We start from the raw sequence: 22,545 nt of genomic DNA on the forward strand, positions 1-22,545 counted from the left end.
AAATTAAGATTGAATTGAAGCTCTCAACATCAAATGAAGGTTGAGGAATAATAAATGATGATCATGGTAGTCTTTGAACATCTGGGCTGTGTTAGGGATATAAAGGGAGATTTAGCATCCAGGCTTCAGATCTCGGATTTGAGGTAACATTTAAGAGTTTTCAGAGAAAAAATCCCTTCTCTTTTTAGTTATACCAGTGTAATCACATCTGGGTGGGTTACAGCACCTTATCCATGAGTTGATGCAGGTCCTTATCCACTTGTGTCGATGTTTTCCGAGCGGTTGTTAAATGTGCAGGGAGCAGAGCACATGGATACCTCCTGCCACCGAGCGGTTTCTGTAGGGTCCCTCTGTGTCACTTACGGCTGGGTCACAATTTGTTGACTAGCTCAGAAGAGGACTCTTTAATACCGAAGTTTCTATAGCTGCCAGTTTTACATTGTTAAGGCTCATACCAGAATACAGTACAGGGGTTTGATGTGAGCAATTCCATTCACTGTACATGGGCACACTGTGAGCCAGGGTTGTGTGTGCAGACACTGGCAGCTCCTGTGTGTGCACTGTGTGTGCACGGGCACAGTGTGAGCCAGGGATGTGTTTGCAGAACGCAAGCTGGCATTTCTGCTCTGAATCAAACAAAGCAGAGACCTTGGCCTGAACCTCTGATGTCCAGAAGATGCAGCCGGGTTATTTTCAAACCCAGCCAGGCAGAAGTTTCATCAAAGCCTCCATGCTTCTTGTTTAACCTGAGTTCCTGCTCCAGCAACACACTCCTTCCCGGGGAAATGCCTGACCCTCTCTGAACTTTGAGGCTCACAACAAATAGGACTCATCTCCTGTGTTAAACCACATGTGCTAGGTGTAGTTTTTTACTGGGTGTGTATATATTAGATGGTACATATTAGTTTTTACTGGGTATGTATGTGTTAGTTGGCAGTTTACCACTAGGCCAAATTATACTTTTAGTCTTTATGGAAAAAATATTAGAAGTGTGATTTAATAAAAGAAAAAAAGCTATTTTATTAATGTACTTTAATATGTTAATGCAAATTCCTTAACTTTAATGCTAACATGTTGATATTAAATCTTTTATATGTTGTTTTGAATATTTTACATGCTTTTTCATGATAGGAGGTTTTCATGATAGGAAATAGCGGGTCAGAAATTACCCAGATTGTGTCAATGTCATCCAGCTAAAACTGCCACAGAACTGTAGCAGAACAAGACTCCCAGCACTGACAAATGCAGATAGATTCCCATCAGTAATGTTACTAGGAGAACAATTACGGATCCAAGAGGATTATATGGAAGTTCATCAAGAAAGTATCAGTTTTAACCTGTTTGCTTTCATTGCAGTCCATACAGTGACTAAAAGCCATCACTCCAACCCAAAAGATGTGGGTTTCATGGCATTAATTTCAGTGCCCTCTAACTCCCAGAGCTCTTTGGAGGACATGATATTATTTCTTTCCAGAGGAGAGTAAACTGAAAGCAGGTATCTGGTGCATTGCGGGATGGTGTGACTGTGCGTTAATGCATTAGTTGAGTAGTTGCTTTTTTTTCTCTCATATTTCATCTTTCCTAAATGACTTTGAGTGGGAGGGATACTTTGTACTTTCCATTATCTTTATGCAACCTAGACTTACACAGGAGGTTGATCTTGACAACAAAATGGTCCTATAGCTCTAGAAACTTCTGTTGTGTCTTCCCCAACAATGCCTTTTGTTCCCTAAAACTGGGGATTTCCCCAACACAAGAGTTCAAAACCAGTTTAGATCCTTCTTTCTTCATACTGGGAGCTGAGCATCACTCCCATCCCAGTTGAAATGACCTTTTCCTGTTTGGCTCCTGGATAACATGACCATTATTTGCCTGCTTGTATTGCACCCACAGTTTTTTTTTTTGCTGCTTTTCTAACCGTGAGAGCTTGAGGTTTCTCAGATGAGACTCTGAAATCAGTGCCTGGGAGTCTGCCAAGGACCAGTATAGGTCCTCAAGTGCAAATATTGAGTGTCCGTCTGTGCAGTAGCTGTTGTAACTGTATAATATTTTAGGTCTGAGTGGATGAGATAACCTACATGCAAATACCCATCAACAGTCATACTTCTCTCTCATTTTAAGAGCTTTGAGTATATAAGGCAAAGTCCATCCAGGAGCTTCTCCAAAGAATATCCTGCCTTGGCAGGGGATTGGTCTAGATGATCTCCAAAGGTCCCTTCCAACCCTAATGATTCTGTGGATTTATGCATAGTATATAGTATAAATTATCTGTTTCCTGCTTCAAAGCAAGGAAAAGTAACTGAGAAAGTAAAGGTAATTAAGGAGAAGCCAGTCAATGGCCCCGAAAAGAGAAAGGGGCTTTCTTAATGAAGAACTTTTCAGTTCAGAAATAATAATGCTTGCTTTACTGTAATTCCAATTGTTTAGACTGGAGCCCCTTGGGGTCGGGGCTGTTTCTATGTATTAGTTTTCCCACTGCTTGAAAGCAGGTCTTCATAGCTGTGACTTGGAGGTTTACAAGCTATCTAATATAATCTATATCTATAATATCTAATATCTAATATATAGATAGCTTGTCAACCTCCAAGTCACAGCCATGAAGACCTGCTTTCAAGCATATATATATACACACGTATATATATATGCATGTGTATATATATATATACACACATGTATATGTATATATATACATATATGTGTATATATATGTATATGTAGATACATAAATAAAAGAAACTACTTGCAGGTAATTTCCAGACTGTTCACATTAATGTTTTTGCTGACATGGGCAAGATTGAGCTTGGCTTTGGGCTCTACAGCCTAAAAAGAGTTAGAGACTGTCCTGGGTTGAGCAGCAGCAGTCATTTTTCTCCTTCTTAGGAGCTAGTACAGTGCTGTGTTTTGATCTTTTGGCCTTGGAACAGTGGTGATAACGCCGATGTTTTCAGTTGCTGCTCGAATGTTTGGTCTGGCCAAGGACTTTCTGAGCCTCATGCTCTGCCAGGGAGGAGGGGAGGCCGGGAGGAAGCAGAGACAGGACACCTGACCCAAACTGACCAAAGAGGTATTCCATACCACAGCACGTCATGCCCAGGATGTAACTTGGAGTGACCCGGAAGGGTTGGGACTGCAGGGTTGGAGGAGGTATCGGTCGGTGCTCGGCTGGGGGGAGTGGGGCGAGTTGTTGGTCGGCTGGTGTTGAGGTGTTGTGTTCTTTCCTCTTGTTATTTCCTTTATCATTATTATTATTATTGGTGGTAGCAGTAGTGATTTGTGTTGTACCTTGGTTGCTAAACTGTTCTTATCTCAACCCGTGGGAGTTGCATTCTTTTTGATTCTCCTCTCCGTCCCTCCAGGAGCAGGGGGAGGGCAAGAAGGGGGGGAGTGAGTGGACGAGGTTTGTGGTTGGGTTCAAACCACGACAGTGACCTATTGGTTTCACTGTTTCGAAACATCAGTTAAACTGAAAGTAAGGTCTGTAAATTATGGTAACCTTTGCAATGACTTTTCGTTTATTGGATAGATCTGTGATGGTGTGAAAGCACTGTTAATAATAATAATAATAAAGATTATTACTAACTTCCTCAGGAGCTCCCAAGCAAAGTGCAAATTGCTTTGTGCGTGGTATCAAATCTTCATGGAATGGACTCTATCATGGCGATTTTCAGTCTTGATAAAATCCATATGACCTAAAAATAATGCTACCCCTTCAAAATGCACATTTTGTCATCTCAGCTGACAAATATGATTCTTCTCAATTTAATCAGCACTGTATAATGACTGCCACTGAAAATACAGCCAGTTGGTTTTCCCTTGCTGTCCTGTAAAATGTATAGGGAACCATGGCTTAATGTGTTGGTCTAAGAACTTGCTAAAAGTCTCACAGCCACAAAAAGCGTGCTTTGGGCTGAAGAGTAGCACCACCCACTCTTTATTTCATAGAATCATAGAATAGATAGAGTTGGAAAGGACCTTAAGATCATCCAGTTCCAACCCCCAGTTTAATGGGATTTGCATATTTCTGACTCTTCAACAGTTGTTTTGGGTTTCTTTTTCTGAAACACTTCAGGAAATGCAGCACCAGTCAAAGTTTCCAGACTATAGTTCTGTAGACAAGGATTTTCCTGCGTTCATGAGACAGCTATAGCAGCGTTGACATTGGCCATGCTAATACATGAGCCTGATAAGAATTTCCCCTGAAGCATTGTCCCTTTGGTGAGAAGAGAGTGAATTCTCCGTGCCCCTTTCACTCTTAGCACCTCAAAGATGTCAGGTCACAACCAGTGAAAATACATTGCTTTTGTGCTAGTTACGTGCTTCCTGGAAACATAGTGGAGAGCAGATAGGTACCAGTTATTTGTGTGGGGCACTGAGTTCTCCACACAGCTGACCTGTGCTAAAGTGTAGCCTTGAGGCGCAGGCCTTCGGGTCCTGTAGATAATTCTGTTTCCCTCGTTCCCAAGGGCATGCTGAGAAAGCTGTGTTTATGATCACTTGAAAGCCTGGTAAGGTGACAGTAAGCTTCTACCTAATCCTTATTCATCCTGGTATATGCAACAGTTTACGCTTTGTCTAATTTTGATAGAAGAAGAAAAAATGTCCTCCTGAGGCTGGCTCTTTTTCCTCAACTTCACTTTTCAACTAGCAGTTGAAGATAGAGGAGATCCGGAGCCAGGACTTTGACCACTGAATTACTTCTTTGTCAGTGAAATTTCAGCTAGGCTTGTTTCCTCCCTGAAATGACGGTGTGCATCACGGTTCTGCAAAGCTCACTGCTTTTCAGTAGCTCACAGACAAAAGGCGCAGCAAACAGCTTAAGGATCCTGAATTTTAGCATTTGTCCATCTACCTTTTGAGATTCCTTTAATTTGATGCTTTCTAGCAGCAAAGACAGGTTTGCTTCAGGAGTGATGGTGGGTCCACAGGAAAGCAGGCGAATATTTCTGCTACCTGTCCCTCCACAGTGAGCTGTACAGGAAGAAAACAACTTTCAGACCGAGCTTCCAGCTTCCTCCGGGTTTGATTGAGAGGATTCAGAAGGCCCAAAGCAAGAGTTCCTTTTCTTCTCTGTACTCTTAAGTCCTGCTGTTGAGATGGCGCTTTACACTGCAGAGCCCTACTTTGGTGTTTGTGTGTCATTCATTCTTCCCCAAGGGGAAGCTCACAGGGTGGCTGCATCCAGATGGGCCTGCCAAATAATCCTGGCTGCTCGGCAGGGTGCCTCCTTCTGTGGAGTGACAAGGGCCAAAGAGATGAAGAGGGAAAGCAGCATGAGTCCATCCCAGGAGGTGAAGATGCAAGTCCTTTTCTCTGTATAAATTGTCCTTGAAGGGAAAGTGTGGGTAAAGCTGTACCATGAAGCAGATGTTCGGATCGTGGTGTCAGATGAGGCTCTTTTTAAGGTCAATTTTAACTGTTGACACAGCCCAAAGGTGCATGTAGCTGTCAACTGTTTGCTTTAAAAATTCATTCTCCTTTAATAAATGGAAGAAATTCCTTGTTCTGTTAAAATAACAGATGGCTGAAATCCTAAAGCTGTGGGTATGACCCACGTTGGGAAATCTACCTGCCTTCAGGATTAGGTTGCCCAATAGTTTTATGTAACAAGACCAAAAGTGCAAGTTTCACTTGTAGCATGCTGTTGTTGGACTTAAAAACTCTCTTCTGCAAAAATAATGGAGGTTTAATGTGATTGCTGGTAGTGTTCATTGTGCTTTGGAGAGCATTCAAGCTGAGAAGTTCTGGCTTTCTGAATGTTGATGAAGCTAGGCAAAGTGAACTGTGTTTTCTTTAAGCATTTGAGCCTTCATCATCCATGCAAGTGGAAGTGCTGTTACTGATTTTGGGTGACAATGGGATTAAGGACATATGATATGAGGCTGACATTTTGTATGGATCTGTGTTTCAGGTTATCATGGAACATAACATGGGATTTCGCTTGCAATGGAACGGGTCCAGCTAGTATTAGAATAAGTTGTAGTTAAAAACAAGTCAGCTTTTTGGGTTTTGTGATTGTCTGCATCACTGTTGATCATGTCCTCCTTGATGATTATCAGCATGAAACTGCATCTAGCAATAGCATTCTCACCGGTTTTCGTTAAGGTTTCACACTTCTCCAGTATTTCTAAGGGGATGATGAAGACTTTACAATTGAACACAAGAGCAGGAATGCTTAAGAAAGGACAGCCTCTAGTAAGTGGCAGAAGTCAAACAGAGATTATAGCTTGTGTTTAGATAGCATCTTTTAACCTAGAGCATCCCATGAGATTTAGTGGGTTTATTGAGCTGCTCTCTGTTCACCACTGCTTCTTTATCATGAGTCAAAGAGAGGGAATGGAGCCAGGCTTCCCATGCTGAGGACCTGCCAGATTTTGTAGCTAAAGAGTAGGGTAATTGTGAAATATGCTGACAAAGCAGACTAGAGACAAGGTAGACTAACGGGGATGATGCTACTGCATGCTGCTAGCTGCTGAGGCAGGCATGAAGAATTTTATGTCACTTGTGGAGCTGTTGGCACAGTTGCCTTCGTATAGATTTTTTCGCACGTAATCCCATGCTCTGACATGCAGGAGTGATGTATCATCTCAATAATGTGGAAGGACTGGGGAAATTCAGTGAAATGGCTATATTTCAGTACGGTGTCTCTCAAGGGAAGAACATCAGTCAATCACAGGCTAGAAAAAGCAAACAGCGTCTTATCGCTGTGTGACATGAAGTTCTCAATGTCCCTGTGTGCAGACCTGTGCCTCTGTTTTCAGGCACTTCACTTCCTGAACAGTCATGTGCTTAACCTGTGTTGAGCACAAGGGTAAATCTTGCTGCATTTCAGAGTGGAGAAACACACATTCCAGCAGCAAAGTAGAAATGAGAACCGGTAACAGGGAAACTTCAGTTACTTCCTGAGGAGATCTGCCATGCCAGTTGAGCAAATACAGTGACACCATTAAATTACAAGGAGTGGGTTCAGGAGATTGTTGTGGCTACGAAGAAAGATTTAACACTGATCCTTTAAATGTTTTGATTCTTGGGGCTATTTCATGAGATGACCGCTCTGCTGCAAGTGCATCAAACCACTTTCCATGTAGATGAGATCTCAGGGATACCCCATTGAAATGACTGGTTATCTGGCACAGGAGTGTTTTATTTTCTAGCAGTAATGGTGATTTCAGGTCACACTGATTGATTGCAAGTGGGGATCAAAACATTTTTGAGACAGGCTGAGCACCTGAATGAAGGTAGCTGGTATCCTTTCTCATGTTACTATGCTTTGCATCATTTTTAGTTAGTCTGAGCAAAGGTATGAAGAATTGAATTTGTAAGGCCACTTCCCTTTTTGTGGTGGTCTCATCTTGGCATAGTCAGAGCACATTGACACAGCTGTGTGGGAAGACAGCAATGGTAGCACTGGTTGCATCTAGTCAAGGACTGGTAGCATCTGTTTGATGATTAGCTAAAGGATTTCAGCTGTTAGAGCTGCCAATCTGACACCCTTGATGAGCACTAAAATAAATCTGTGCTACCAGGAACTGCACATTTTTCCCCCTTGCTTTTGATTTGCTTGGCTCTTTGTGTCCTTGCCGATAACTAGCAAGGCTAATGCATTATAAACCCTGCAAAGCGAAGCAAGTGGCTGTCATTTTTTGCACAGCAGATGTTCCTGATCAGGAATCAGACAAAGGATCTCATCACTCTTCCTCTGAGCAATTTAATTTGTCTATTGCATGGCACACCAGCCACCTCCTGTCTAGTGACTGATGTGCCCAAGTCCTACTTCATTTCAGGATCAGTTCCTTTAATCTCACAGAAATATTAGGGTTTTTTTTTTTTTTGCCAGTGCCACAGCAAAGAGAGTGGAAAAAAGGAGATTGCTTCGTTGCTTAAAGTGTCGCCAATCAAATGCATCATAATGAAAAGTAGCAAAGGCCTTCTTCAAAAATAGGAACCCAAGTACTACATTTTAAGAGAACTAGAAAGTGCTCTTTGAGAACTTTTCTGAAGAAGCAGCAATATAGATTTCATGGTGTTTCTTTAGCAGTTGTAAGGCTCAGAAGTAGTGATAAGCAGTGTATAATCCATCAGATTCTTGTAATGCAATGTAGCGAGATGGAAAAAATTATGTATTTTTAAGAAAAGTTGTTAGCTGTGGCTCCAGTTCTCCACTCCTTAATCACCCAAGTTGTCCAAAATGAGTAATTACTGGGGGTTTTGCTTGCTTTTCCACTTAGTTTCATGAAACCGTATCGCTCTGCTGCAGTTTTGCAGTGATGGATGGGTACTGCTGAACATGTAAATTCTCTGGTTATTCTATAGTTAATTTTTCAGTTATTAGTCTAGCACACGACAGTCATTTTGGCTCACTCCTAACTCTGCCACCTGACTGATCTAGTATACACACCCAGGGGGGCAGCCATTGCTCACCCTGCAGAGAGGGCAGCAGACCGTGCCCTTTATCTGCCGAAGACTTGCTAGAAGGGGAGCTGGCCTCACCTGGTGCATGTGGCCAGCCCCACACGGAACTGCAGTGTCCAGGGCCACAGTCATAGCTGTCAATCCTGGCAAATGAATGCACTGTATTTGAGGAGCTCCTTGGTGTCCATTACTGGTACACAGAGAAACCACTCATATGATCTCTTTTCCACTTGGCAGGTTGACAGGACAGAAGTGATCCGGACCTGTATAAATCCCGTCTTCTCCAAGCTGTTCACAGTGGACTTCTATTTCGAAGAGGTGCAGCGGTTGCGGTTTGAAGTCCATGACATCAGCAGCAATCACAATGGGCTGAAGGAAGCAGACTTTCTTGGTGGCATGGAGTGCACTCTTGGACAAGTAGGTATCACCACCATTTTTCTCCTCGTTGCTAATCTCCTGTGTGTATGTGAAATATAGCACTTCGTTAGATGACTGATGGGTCAGATTTGTCATTCATAATAAAATTCTTAGTTCATGCTTTGAACAGGATAATTAGGAACTTCTGCTGCTTTGATTTACTGCTGTAATATAGCTTCAAGTTAGCCAGTGCTATAGGAAACTGAGCATCTGCTCTGCATACAGCAGAGCTCAGGCTCTTTACACCTGTGTTGAGAAATAGACTGGTTTGGAAGGAAGCTATTGTTCCTAATATTATATGGGATTTAAAGCAAGTTTCAAATCCAAGGAATGCTTACAGTTATACTTTATTTACACAGGGTAGTGCCTGGTTATTTGACAAATAGAGAGATAGGGTTGGGTTCATTCCAATCATCCAAAAGTTAGGTGTCTAGACTAAGTTACTCTTCTGATTTCCATCTTTAGTTCAGTGGAGAGAAACAGGCAGTTCTAGCAGTTTCATCACAGATTAGGGTAAATTGCCTTCAGGAGATACCTGTCTTTTCTGTTTAGTTACCAAGAGAGTCTGGACAGCTAGCTTAGAGTAGATACCTAACTTTTTAGATTACTAAATTTAAGGGTGTTGAGTCCTCTTCACAGGATCGATACCTAGAAACCATCAGAGCCAGGTCTGCTGCCAATTCCTATATTGCTGGCTGGTAGCATGCTACAGTGCTCCTGGTATCACAGTTTATTTCCAACTGGCAGACTTCTTGTTATGCTTTGGTCTCATAACACAAGTCCGTAAAGGCAATGTCAAGGATGGCCTCAGTTTCCCTGAGCTGAGTGTAAATTTGCTCTCCATTCTGTGGTAGCTTGTGTGATGAGACCAAGGGAGGCTTTCATCTCAATTAAACTTTGCAATACCTCCACAGAAGTTGAACTCAGTTGAATACCTGAACATAGTGACTTGGTATGGAAGATGCTGCAAAGCTTTTGTCTCCTATTTTCTCACCTTTTGTTTTGTTCCCTCAACCCCACTGCACATGAATCCCTTTGTTTTTCTTCCCAGGCATGTTGGAAGAGGAAAAGTCCGGTCAGTGAGGGAATTAATGTGAAATGTATTGACTAAATTGAAAGTTCAGTGTAAAAATACCAGTGTTTAGGATGTTTATAGTGCACTCTAAAGTCTGTTCTTTTTGACAGACTACTTGTGGCCTTAATGAAAATAAGCTATCCTGTAGCACCAAGGAGAATGAGAAACAAAGGAAAAAGTTATTAGAATGTTCTTCTTGCTTAATTGGCTTGAACAGGAAAGGGAAAAAATGTCATTGCTGCTGCCTGTAGCATAAATGTCTTTATAATGATTTGATCTCTAAAAATAGCACACAGCTGGGTTGGTTGCAGTGTAATTTTAATGGTAACCAAGAAAAAATAATAACAGTGTGAAATCTGTTCACAGTAATGTAGCCTGGAGGACTCTGATCTCACATTGAGGCTTTTTTTGGTGGGGGTTTTTTGCCCTCCCCCCTCTAATTTTTGAACTTTACATCATTCTTATCATGTTTATGGCTTCCTCTGGACTTGCTGGAGGAGGTCCACATCCCTCTTGTGCTGGAGGCTCCAGAGCTGCACACAGTGCTCAAGCAGTAATATTTTAACTGCCGTTGGGAGGTACCACTGTATCAGTGACCTCTAGCTTTCATATAGATGCTTCAGATGCTATGAATCAGTTCATCCTTGGTAACGGCTTTACAAATGTTGTCTGTAACTAAGGAAAGTAAATTCTTCCACTTCTTCCCTTTTACTTTTCCCGTTTCCCAACCCTAGGAAAAGTTTTCAAGCACTCCACTCACCTGGGGGATTCCAGCTGAATCCCCATCTAATCCCTGAAGATTTTGCCTTTCTGTTCCTTTTTGGTTGCTCACAAGAAGTGAAGTGTGGTTGTTTCAAGGGGAAGGAGATAGATTTATTAGGGTGTTTTTTTTCTTTAGTAGGTTGGATTTTTTTGTCCATGAAAGAACAATGAATAAAAAGTCCTAGATGGACAAACACTGTCAGAAATTGAAATTGAGTAGCCTAATTTCCATGGTATTCACCTGAGAGAGCAAAACCAAGCCCTTTTCTATTTATGTTTTAGGATTAGTTTACATTTTACATTTTAGTGCTTTTCTGTGTTCTGAGCCTCTCTAATGCTCTCATCACAGTTGTTCATATTCCACAAACTTTATAAAGCATTGAGATTGGATTACTTAGTACAGAAAGGACTCTAACTTCAAAGTTAGCTCCTGAAGCACACAGGAAGGTGGCTTAGTTTGAAGTTTCACCCAGGAGTCTCAGCCTGATCTCCAAGAGCTCACCACAGTTACTTCAACGAATAATCATTTTCTGTTGAGCACTAAACAAACATGCATTGCCATGACATTCTTGATTACTGCTCAGTTGTGCCTGCATGAAGATACAGGAACCAGAAAAGCTATTTCTTACATTGCAGGTCTGCAGGGTGGGAATAGCCTTTGGCTTTTCTTCTATTGCTTACCAAGGCTGGTCTTTGCCATTTTCAAGTGGTGATTTCATTCCTTGTTTGGTTTCTTATCATTCACACAAGTGTTAAAAAACTGCTGCAGTTCACAACTCCCCTGCTTGCTCAACTAGCATTTTGCTCTTTATTGGCTAAAGAGTGCAGAGAGTTGCAGAGATGTAAATCTTTTCCTGCCAAGAACCTTTCCAAGTATTGTTTAGAGAGTTCGTATTTCCCATACACACATTTATGTATAAATGATATTGCAAATCTTCTTTCGCTGTAATGAGTATTATTGTTTCTTCTGTGCTTTTAATAATACATGCCATTAGCAGATTATGCACTTGAAAATGCTGACTGATTGTTAGCTCTGTTTCAGCCATTGCAAATCCCCTTGCTCTTGAATTGGAGAAAGGCTAAAAGAGCCATGATTGCACCTGAATTAATTATATCAAAGTAGTCTGTATGGGAATATTTGCTTAATAGGCTGTTGACTGCTTCCGTGGTGCAAAAAGCATGGGACCAATGTTCTCAAGGTGTTTGAATTCCTGAATCTCATTAGATTTCTGTATGCCTCCTGAAGTATCTGAGTACCTTTAAATAGTTGGCCTTTGATCTCCTCCAAATGAAGTTGCTCAATTCATTAGTGGGATGAATAATGTACTTTATTAGATATGAATGTCATTTTTACCAGGGCTGACTCAGAGCCCAGGGTAATCATCAGTGCAGCACTTTCTCTAACTTTACCTATTTAAACACCTCAGGTGTCTCTTGGTTTGCTGTTGCAGCCTGATCTCTGAAGCTGTAAGATTTTCAGTTCTAGATGAATATTGCCAGGGAAAGTTAATGCAATTACTTGTACAGTTTGTACTGCTTTGTTTTTACCTTCTTTATCTTCTTCTGCGAATGACCATGGCAGTCTTTAGAAAAGTAATTTAAAGTTTAGTTTGCTAATATAAGGAGTTATTACTATGACTAATTCTGAAAGGGCTGTTACCCCTAATTAAATTCAAAGACCTTTTAGGCTATTGATAAGCTATTTCCTGTAATAAGGTTATTTCCTCTTGCGATAGAGATATCTTTTTTCTCAGTATTCTGTTTTGATTACCAATTTTCAGATACAGGTCTTTAACAAAGACAGAAAGAGATGTAATTCATCTGTAAATAGACTGTGTGCTGATCAGTACTATAGGGAACAAAGGATGTCTTGAAGAGTGCGGAGTATGGTATGAAAAGTGTCATGTGTGATAAAACTGGCTCTTCCAAAAAGAAGGAATTGTGTGAGCAGTTAGACAGAATGAGACTTCCTTCATAAAGTGGGTTTGAAGCATTTAATGCTTAAAGAGCTGTTAGTTAATTTAACTGGAGGAGGACAACTGACACTGTATTCCAAGAGTCCGAAGAATCCCATTTGAAAAGGAACATGTTTGTTCCAAACCAAAGTGAAAATACAGCTGATGTAAGGTTTGAAGACTGAGTCTTGTCAGTTTAGGGTATTAACTGAGTCCATCTGAGACACTAAAACATAACTGATAACTGAGGCAAAATGCTTGGAAAAGACGACTTCAGGGCACAGAATTAGCCCTTGCCCAAGTTTAAGGAGGAGGAAGCAGAGCTGTGGTACCATGAAATGTAAATCACATCACAGAGAAAGGTCAAACAGGCAGGACGTGCTTCCTAGTTGGCCTCAGAAACACCACCACAGGGAGATGTACACACTGTTGTGAACAAAGTGATGCCATGTTTAGAGAAAGCTGCTGATCTGTAAGTGAAATACACCACTTGGGAAGCACATGCATAGTGTGAGCAGAACGATGAGAAGATGATCTCAGGAAGGTTCAGTAGATGATAAGTTTGTAGTATCACAGAGGAAGGTGCGTGCGTGGACTGGCGCTCCAAAAGCATGAGGCTTTAAGGACACTAGTGCATGAGTTAATGTGATGCCAAAACCATGGACAAGGCTGAAAGCTTACAGGGGTCATTCTGCAGCTAGAGAGGTAGTTCGCCTGCAATTTGAAAAGATACAAATTGAAGCAGTCCCTAGGAGAGATGGGGAAAATGACGCTTGTTGAATTAGAAATCCTATCAAGCCACAGAGCTGATCAGGGATCAGCATTCACTGGAGGGTACTTAAATGTCTAGAGAAGAACGTGCAGATTTTTGCAAGGCGTGCTGGGTTTGGCTGGGGTACAGTTCATTTTCTTCACAGTAGCTGCTGTGGGGTCATGTTCTGGATCTGTGCTAGAAACAGTGTTGATAGTTCAGGGATGTTTTAGCTACTGCTGACCAGTGCTTGCAGAGTCAAGGCCTTTTGTGCTCCTCACCCCATCCCAGCAGTGAGCAGGCTGAGGGATGCAGAAGGAGTTGGGAATACAGTCAGATGGGGGTACAGTCGACTGACCAAAGGGATGTTCCGCACCATATGACATCCTGCTCAGCAATAAAAGCTGTGGGAAGGAAGAAGTGGGGGACGTTTGGATGTTTGGAGTGATGGTGTTTGCCTTCCCAAGTAACTGTTAGGTGTGATGGAGCCCTGCTGTCCTGGAGATGGCTGAACAGACGCCTGCCTGTGGGAAGCAGTGAATAAATTCCTTGTTTTGCTTTGCTTGTGTGCACAGCTTTTGCTTTACTTTACTGAGATAAACTGTCTTTATCTCAACCCACGAGTTTTGTCACTTTTAACCTTCTCATTCTCTCCCCCATCCCACTGAAGGGTGGTGCTGAGCAGACAGCTGGGGTTAAACCATGACCCAAGGGCTGGTGAAAGATCCAAAAGAGGCATTTTTGGAAAGGGTATGATAACCACGTTTCTTTCCTTGATATATCAACATCGTTCTAGGGGATGTTGTTAGGGAAACACTGTTTGTATATGTACCACTGCTCTTTGATGGGAAATTGCTTTCCAAACTTGAGGTTGAATCATGTATAGTGTGAAGGACTCTGCACTGGGAAAAGTGAACACATTTGATGGCGATTCAGTCTGTGTAAAAGGCATTTGGATCAAGGGAAAAATGCTAGAAAAAGGAAAAGACTGGGTGCTCTTTGCAATCCTGAAAAGCACTGGGTCTGCTAGAAGAAAGTTAAGCAATTGTGCAAGTCTCTATAGCAGCAATAACACCTGGAGAAGAATTAACACAGATGCTGGGAAATGATTGTTCAGCTAAAGCTGTTTGAGTACCCAACTGGCAAGGAAGAGGTACAAAGACTTCTTCAAGCTGTGTGCTGTGGAGGGAAATTTGTGCTTAACCTGGCTGTCTAAACAACTAAATGTGGGGCAGAAGAGGCCAGTCTGAATAAACAGTTTGAGTCATTGAAGGAGTTCCTCTGTTCAACTCAGTGAATTGTGTTCTTCCTGTTCTGCTTGATCCCATCTGCTTGCTTTGTGCTTCCATTGCATCCTGTCTGCAGGCTTCCTGGGGAACCTTTCCTCTCAGTCATGGTCTTACTAACGCTGTGCTGACTCTCACTGTGGATTAAGGCACTACTTTGATACAAAAAAAAGCAACGTAAAAATGAGATTACAATAAGCCATGTATTTACTACATATTCGGGCTTATTTCCCTTTGTTTTGATTTTTGTGCAGATTGTTTCTCAGAGGAAGCTCTCCAAGTCCTTACTCAAACATGGGAACACAGCAGGAAAGTCATCTATAACAGTAAGTCCGTCTTGAATACACTCTTGGTTTCCTGTTATGTAGAAATATCTAATGTGACTAATTCTCCCTAAAAGCATCCTGCTAAGTCACCAGAACAACCCTTGATGAAGCAATTATTTAATAGATAATTACATTACAAGCATCTGACAAATGCTGGTGAGGAAATGGCAACAGATAATGTATGATTTGCATGAAAGCCACAGTATTTATTACTAGTACTTTTAAGTACTTTGACAGCAGGCAAGTTGTGCCGCTTGATTACTTTAAGTTGAAGGTCTAGAACCTTCAGAAGCTCAGTTTGACCCACTCTGACACATGCAGGAGTCTGTCGTTTCTCAGCCCTTGGGCTTTTTGCAGTTCCTAAAACCAAGAAACCAACAGAGCAGACACACACACATGCACCCAGCAACACCAAACGCAGAAGCTCGATGAGATTAGGTATTTTAGCTGCGTTGTAATGCAATTACAGGCTGGGTAGTTATAGTCCCATGTGTATCTTGAAATCTGCAAATCAGTGTATTACCTCTCTTTCATCTTTCTCTTTGCTGGCTTGTTCAGGAGCTCAAGCTTGTCTGCACCGAACCTTGTGACATTTGCAGCTCTGCATTAAGACAAAGACTGTAATGAAATATTCTGCTTTGGGGATCTCTGCTCTGTTGCCTCATGGGGTTGAGAAGGGCTTTTTTTTCCTTGATGTGCAATTAGCCAGATGGGTTGCTTTTGGCTTGGCTGTTTAGATTTTTTCCTGCCTTCAACCACAGAAGAGGCATCAGACTGTGAGAGAATGCTTCCTGAGAGCCCAGAGTATCTTCTTTCTTAGATGTCTTCCTTGTTGCTTGGAGAGGAAGGGAGTTGTTTTAATGCATAAGGTAAAGTCATGTTTGATCTGCGCTTGGAAAGGAATTCCCCCCTCATCTGGCTGAGGAGAATCAAGAGAGCATTTTGCTTCCTAAATAACTTGGTTTGGCTTTCCTGCTGGCATTATCTGGGCATACTTTATCTCATCCACCTTCATAGTTTTCTGGCCCCCTCCTGTTCTATGAGGGACACAAGGACTGTAGTCTTGGGAAAATACAGATGCTCTGGTTTATCTAAAATCGTTAGGCTTGTAACTAGAGTGTTCTGGCAAAAGTTAATGCTCTGTGATACACAAAAGGTCAAAGAAAATGAGTTAATAGTCCCTGCTGGCCTAACACTGGATGATAACCGTGCAATATGGACCTTAGTTGCTTGCTTTGGCTTCCAGCCAGTAGATCTAAATTGTTGACTTTGCTTGAATGGGAGAAAACTGAACTCAGACAAAAATTATTGTGTGGAAAGTTTGCTGTCCCAACAGAATAAGTCAAGATGGGTTATTTAGCGTTATTTCAGGACCTCGGAACATACCCGGTAACCACCTCCTGTGTGCCTGTGGGGTGGTACTTGCATGCACAGTTAGGTGTCCGTGCCCCTGCGTGGCTGAGTGTGAATATACAGCAGGTCACTGCTGTGAGGTGTCACAGCCAGAACAGTCTTGACTCAGGGGATTTTACTCCATTCAATTTGTTGGTAATTATAACTTAAACTTTTAATTACTGATTTGGGTATTGAGGAACAAATATGACAAAAACTCTTAGGGAAAACACCTTTTCTCCCACTTCCCTGTACTCAATGTCAGTTCAGACACCTCTCCTGACCCCTTCCTTCATAGTCTCCACCCCCTTTGCCTTCACTTCATGCTATGCTCAGTCCCTTTGGTGAGGTGATGGATGGCACAGGTCAGGATCAGAGCATAGAAAATCTACTTTTTTCCTGCTCTGTTTTTTACTCATTTTCTCAGCTCTACTTTGGGCTTACACACAGGCCCTGGTCCCTCTGGGGGCATCCCTGCTCCGACATAGGCTTACCTGTGCCCTCAGAGATACCTCCTCTGGCATGGAGCACCTCCTTCCAAGAGTGCCTCTCCATCTATGACCCCAGCAACATCTCTTTCCCCATACCTCTTCCTGGTATTCCTTCTTTAGGGTGAACTGACAGGGCTCCTACTGCTGTTCCCTTTGTGCCTCCTGCCTCTAGCAGCTTCCTCCCTTTCTTAACTGTGTCCACACAGAGGTGCTATATTGCACCGCTGAGGAGTTGATGTTTTGGGGTGCCAAGCCAGCTGCAGCCAGCTGTGGGGCTCACATCTCCCTACACAGGTCACCCCTGAAGCCTCTGCTACCAAAACCCTGCCAGTTATGCCCAATGCAGAGTCTAAGTTTCTGCCAAAGAAACTCCCTGAGGACCTGGAGCCCATGTGGTGGACGTGGTCTGAGCCTTGCTGGGGAGCTGATGTGGCTGCCAAATGTGTGGTTGTGGGCATAAAACACCTCGGAAGCAGGTTCTTCTGGGCAATTTAATCTCTGGACAGAGTATTTACAATAGGGAACGATCTTATAACTGTCAAATAAAATATAATTTGGTTTGTTTCAAAGAACATATCTCAGTGAAATATCTTAGGTTTAGTTAATACCTTCTATCCGCTGAAGCATTTTAATGGCTGTTTTGGTTGGGTTTATTGGGGTGGGGGGGTTAGCAGCATTACACAGCACAGTGACTGGCATCTTTAGCAGCATAGTTTACACCCCCTGAAGGAATCACACTACATTACTTTAGTGTTACTTTCTTTTGGCCCAGCCTACAGTAAATGGTTTTGCCACTGTAGCTATTGCAGAAAAACTATACCAGGAGAACTCCTCTAATGTAAATGTGCCTTTCATAGCAACTAATGACAGGTGACTTCACTTCTTTTTCCATTTAGCTTGCCAAATTATGCCAAAGTATTACTTTTTCCTGTGTGAGGAAAAGTACTTGGTCAGAGGAAAGGGGTCCCTGATGGATGTTGATGTCTGTACATTGACAGGTGGACAGGTGACTGAAAAGACATATTTGAGTGATACAGAGTGATTTGGGGTTTGTAGGCTTAAAACGCTGGCACCCATCAGCTGAGGAAGGGATTCACCAAATGCTCTTAGCACTGATTGCAAAGGGAAACATATTAACTTGTACCATGCTTCAGGTTCCTAATGGGGTCTACAGACTTCACAATGGGAAATGGCACCTTTCTCCCATGTCATTCCACTATGCAAAACTCAAGTGCAGCTTTCCATTTAGGTGATTGCCGAGGAATTGTCTGGCAACGACGACTACGTTGAGCTTTCCTTCAGTGCACGGAAATTGGATGACAAGGTAAGCTGCTTGGTATTAACCTCACTGAATGACATAAGAATGCCTGCAAAGAGAATTTGATGAGATTTTCCCTAATGGATCTTTTTTGGCCTTCTATTATGAAACACAACAGAGGTTTCAGATGAATGTTCACACTGAGGCTTTCCTCAAGTTACAAAGTAATTAAACAAAAAATAATCAAGGGAATCTAATTAAAACCAAGGCAGTTAATTACACTGTAACCGAGACAATTTAATCATTTAAAATGCCACGGATCAGAAGTGCTTGGAGAAGTGAACTTTCTGTAAGTAGTCAAAGATGTTATACTTGAAGCATCTTAAAATAAAGCTTGAAAACTTCCTAAGAGCTGAGTCATGATGTACATTTGGTTCAACAAAATGTAGCTTGAATGTGAGAAAAAGGTTCTTGCAGATTTGTTAATAACTTTTCCCCTCTTTAATAAGAAGACTCCCCACTGACCCGAACAGTGATCTTCTTTATGAGCGCTACCCATCTCTGAAAATAGCTGTTGTTGTTTAATGACATATACATATATTGAGCACTTCAAGCAACACTGCTTGAGGTGCTTGTAAGCTGACTGCTTGTAAAGCACACTGTTCTTTCAGTGTAATAGCAGACATAATTATTTGTGGGGATCCAGGGGATGTTTTTGTGTATAGATATCATAAGACTATGATCCTAATAGGGCTTTACGTATAATTGAATGATTACAGTTGTACTGGATCACAGTGTCTACCATTCTGATATATAAAGCTGCTTCTAATTAGAGGCATATGGTCAAGCTATACAAAAGTTTCTGATCCTGATGATCCAAGCATGTGTTTGTGAAATGTGACATTGTGAATAGCTTAAAATCAAATCAGTGAGAGTACTTTTGGATGCAGACATCAGGTTGTCAAAATCAGGCCCTAAGAGATGAATAATATTTCTGGTCAAAGCTGCCAGAAAATCTCAGGCAAGCAGAAAGCACCCAAGAAGATGAATAACAGTGGAATTTGTGTAGATCACACAGGTAAATAACATTCCCATGCTCAGGATCATCAATAATCCTAAATGATCCGGACCTGAATTTGCTTCTCATGTGAAAGATGAACAACCTTTTTCTTCAGTTGCTGGAGTCTTAGTGTGTCTGAATCGCAGAATTGATTTAGGTATCAAAATGTAGATTTAACAACCTCTCTGTAGACAGCCATCTTCAGATGTGATTTCCAAAGTTGTACGCAAGTCCTGCTCCACATGCTCTCACATCTAGGAAAAAGGAAAGAACATGCACAGCATAGTGAGGTTCCACTTGGGCATTCCTTTTCCACAAATGTAAAGTGTGATCTGGTACAAATTTTATGATTTCTTATAGCTTTTGTTGATAGAAATTAAAGGGATACTGCCAGAGTGCTCTTCTGAGCTAGTGTTGTCTGGACAACAGCTTTAGAGAGTGATGGAAACACTTTATGGGGTCAGTAAAGGAGGATCATTTTGAAATACTGCAAGAATATTGTCACTCTTGCCATTTTATCATGTCCAGGCAAGGTGAGCTTCATCAGGTTGCCCAAGGAAGTTGTGAATACTCCATCCGTGACAGCGTTCAAGGCCAGGTTGGATGGAGTCTTGGGTGACATGGTATAGTGTGTGCCATGGGCAGGATTTGGAACTGGACGATCTCAAGGTCCTTTCCAACCTAAACTATTCTGTGATTCTATGATTCTATACAAAATTCCTGGGTAATGCAGTGTGCAACTCAAACAATGACTCTGTGTGTGTTATCTGAATCAAAACTCTTGTCTTCAACTGATAGCAATCACTGGAAGCCTATTGCAGTTGAAAGAAGCCTTTCAGTTTCCTCCAATTAGGGATGTAGCACTAAACCTGGCTGGACCTTGGCCTACCTCATTTGTAAGAAAAGGCTTTCAGTATGGCTTACAGGGAACTTTGACATCAGTAGTTGCAAGGCACTGTTAGTAATTGCTGGTATTAAGGTCTGAAGTTACTTAGGTTGCATAGTTCAGCCATTGGTGAAAAAGCATTAATGCTCCAATGTCACATAAAGGTCAAAAAACCCCATCAGAGAATAGAGAAGAGTTCCTGTCAGATCCTGAACATCATTTTACATGCCTTTCCCTACTCAGAGAAGACCTGAGTAGGGATGTAACATCAGAGAAACAAACTGAGGGCTGGAACTGGCATTGGAGGTCTCCTGAAAGACAGGGAAAGCCTGTGGAAGCAACTGCTCTTGCTCTGCTACACAGGATCACCTTTGTTACCCCAGGGATTCCTGCGCTGGTAGCTGTAGGGGTGGCAGAAGACACCTTGAATCCTAATGTCTCACAGCTTGCAGATAAGGGACGGTGGTGAGGGAGGTTCTGGAAGTGCTTTAAAGATAAAAATCAAAATAAATCCTATCCATCCATTACCATAAGTGGTATCTTGAATGGGTAGGAATTTTCTTCTCTGCCCTTCAAAGGAAAAGTCCTTGAAAGAGAATCCAGACTGTGGTCCTAAAACAGATGAGTTTCCTCTGCTAGAGAAAAAGATGTGAACAGCACATTTTTGACAGATTTAACAAGATTTGCTAATATAATTTAACAGAGTATATTTGTTGGCTGTATTATGGGGGTGGTTTTCACTCCCTCCACATAAAACTGCAAGAGGTTTAGAGAAGCAACAACCCAGGCAAAGCCGATTCCGTTTTTCCTGTAAGGGTGGCAGAAACATTCAGTGGCAAATCATAGGAAAGCCACAAGTACGAAAGTTTCCTTTAGTGAAGTGACTTTGCAGAGATAAAGGTTGTATTTTTTATTGCAGTGCTTGTTTGGAAGTTACAGCCGCATTTTCACGTTTCATTGGAGCCCTGTCAGCTCAGCTGGCACGTCTTTGTTTCAAGAGATCCACTGAGAACACTTCACAGTGGATCGGTAACTTTTGGGAAGGTTCTACTGCATTAATAGCTGTGTCACAATTTCCATAACAAGCAGCTACGTTTTGATGATACCTATAATAAATAACGAGTGCTGGGGCAGACAAACTGCTTTTCCTGGTCTGAAAGAGGCAGTTATCACTGCTAAGAAGAGATTCTCCAGCAAATGGCTGCAAACTACAGGCTAATACTGCTCTTTTGTATGTATTAAAGTTTAAGCCTTGTACTTGTGTTACTACTGTGTAACTGCTGCACATACTGAAAGAACAACGTGCATTCTACCACTAGCAAGTACATTAATCATTTAAACATTATTAAAGTAGCAAAGCGTTAAACCTTTATTGCTGCGATTCTTCTTTGAGAGGATACGCCTGCGAGATTATGCAAAGCTGATAGATTCAGCATAACAATGAAAAAGCTTTGAAAACATGAATAGCTACCAAAGCAAAATGTTTCTTAGGCTTATCATTTTGGGGTTGTTAACAAAGCATCTTCCGTATTGAAGGATGTTTTGTTTGTACCTTCTTTCTGAAAGGAATTAGTCTTTGGCTTTCCATTCAGTGGGGTGATACATGATACCATGCAGCATTAATTCATTTTAGGTGGTATTGCCTTGGTAGCTGAAACCAGATATTAAGAATGACTCCCCTTGTGCTAAAATGCTGTTTCAGCTTTCATGATACTCAGCTGGGAATGATACACAAAATCCTGGTTTCCTTTCTGAATCTTTCTGCACTCCAGGGTGCATTCTTGGGATGTATCATTTCGAGGTGTTTTCTTTCAGATAACTTTTCTTGTCAAACTTAGGTTTGATGAAGAATCTGTTAACATCAGGCTTATAGTCAGCTTTAATCAGTGTACTTACATGTGAGAAGAGCCAGCTCAATCTTTTTCATTCCTGTGTGCTTCAGATTTATGGCATTACTAAGATTAAACCAGCAGCCTCACTCTCTGCTTGTTCTCTTCACTATGCAGTCGTAATCTGGCAGAACTTGATCACCAAAGCCCCCTATATACTGTCAGTTATAAGTGCTGAATAGAGTGCAGATACTAAATCTACATCAGGGCCTTAAGGCAAGCTCTGGAGTTACAGAATTTGTCGGGGTTTGTGCTCATTCTGCACACTTTCACATTAAATATCCTATAACCATGTAATTGAAACACATAGGCAAACCCAGAGCTTAGAGCTCCACATGTTAAGATTTAACAAATACATATGCACATGCTTCACAGCGGTTCTAAACATACCATTACCTTTCCTCTAGTATGAAAAGAAATGGATCATTCATAGAACAGCACTCTGAAAACAGCACTGGTAGGTGTCATCTTTATAGATGGAAAAGACTTCAGGTTGCTTGAGCCTTGCCCAAGGCTTCATGATCTGCAGGACTCACTTCGTTCTCCAGGCATTCAAATTCATGGGGCCCTTTTCAAAGCCCTGATTTA

General features: G+C 41.8%; 1 protein-coding gene across 4 annotated transcripts in view; it reads left to right on the top strand.

Moving 5' to 3' along the window:
• The window catches only part of CPNE4 (copine 4), a 289,357-nt gene that overhangs the window by 175,845 nt on the left and 90,967 nt on the right, over nucleotides 1-22,545 (top strand). For all 4 annotated transcript variants that reach the window (XM_065665582.1, XM_065665585.1, XM_065665583.1 and 1 more), the window contains 3 exons: nucleotides 8,647-8,826; nucleotides 14,910-14,981; nucleotides 18,114-18,188. In XM_065665582.1, the coding sequence (XP_065521654.1) occupies nucleotides 8,647-8,826; nucleotides 14,910-14,981; nucleotides 18,114-18,188 (327 nt within the window). The remainder of the gene's footprint in view (nucleotides 1-8,646; nucleotides 8,827-14,909; nucleotides 14,982-18,113; nucleotides 18,189-22,545) is intronic.

This window comes from Lathamus discolor, chromosome 2, assembly GCF_037157495.1.
Source record: "Lathamus discolor isolate bLatDis1 chromosome 2, bLatDis1.hap1, whole genome shotgun sequence".
Lineage (NCBI taxonomy): Eukaryota > Metazoa > Chordata > Aves > Psittaciformes > Psittacidae > Lathamus > Lathamus discolor.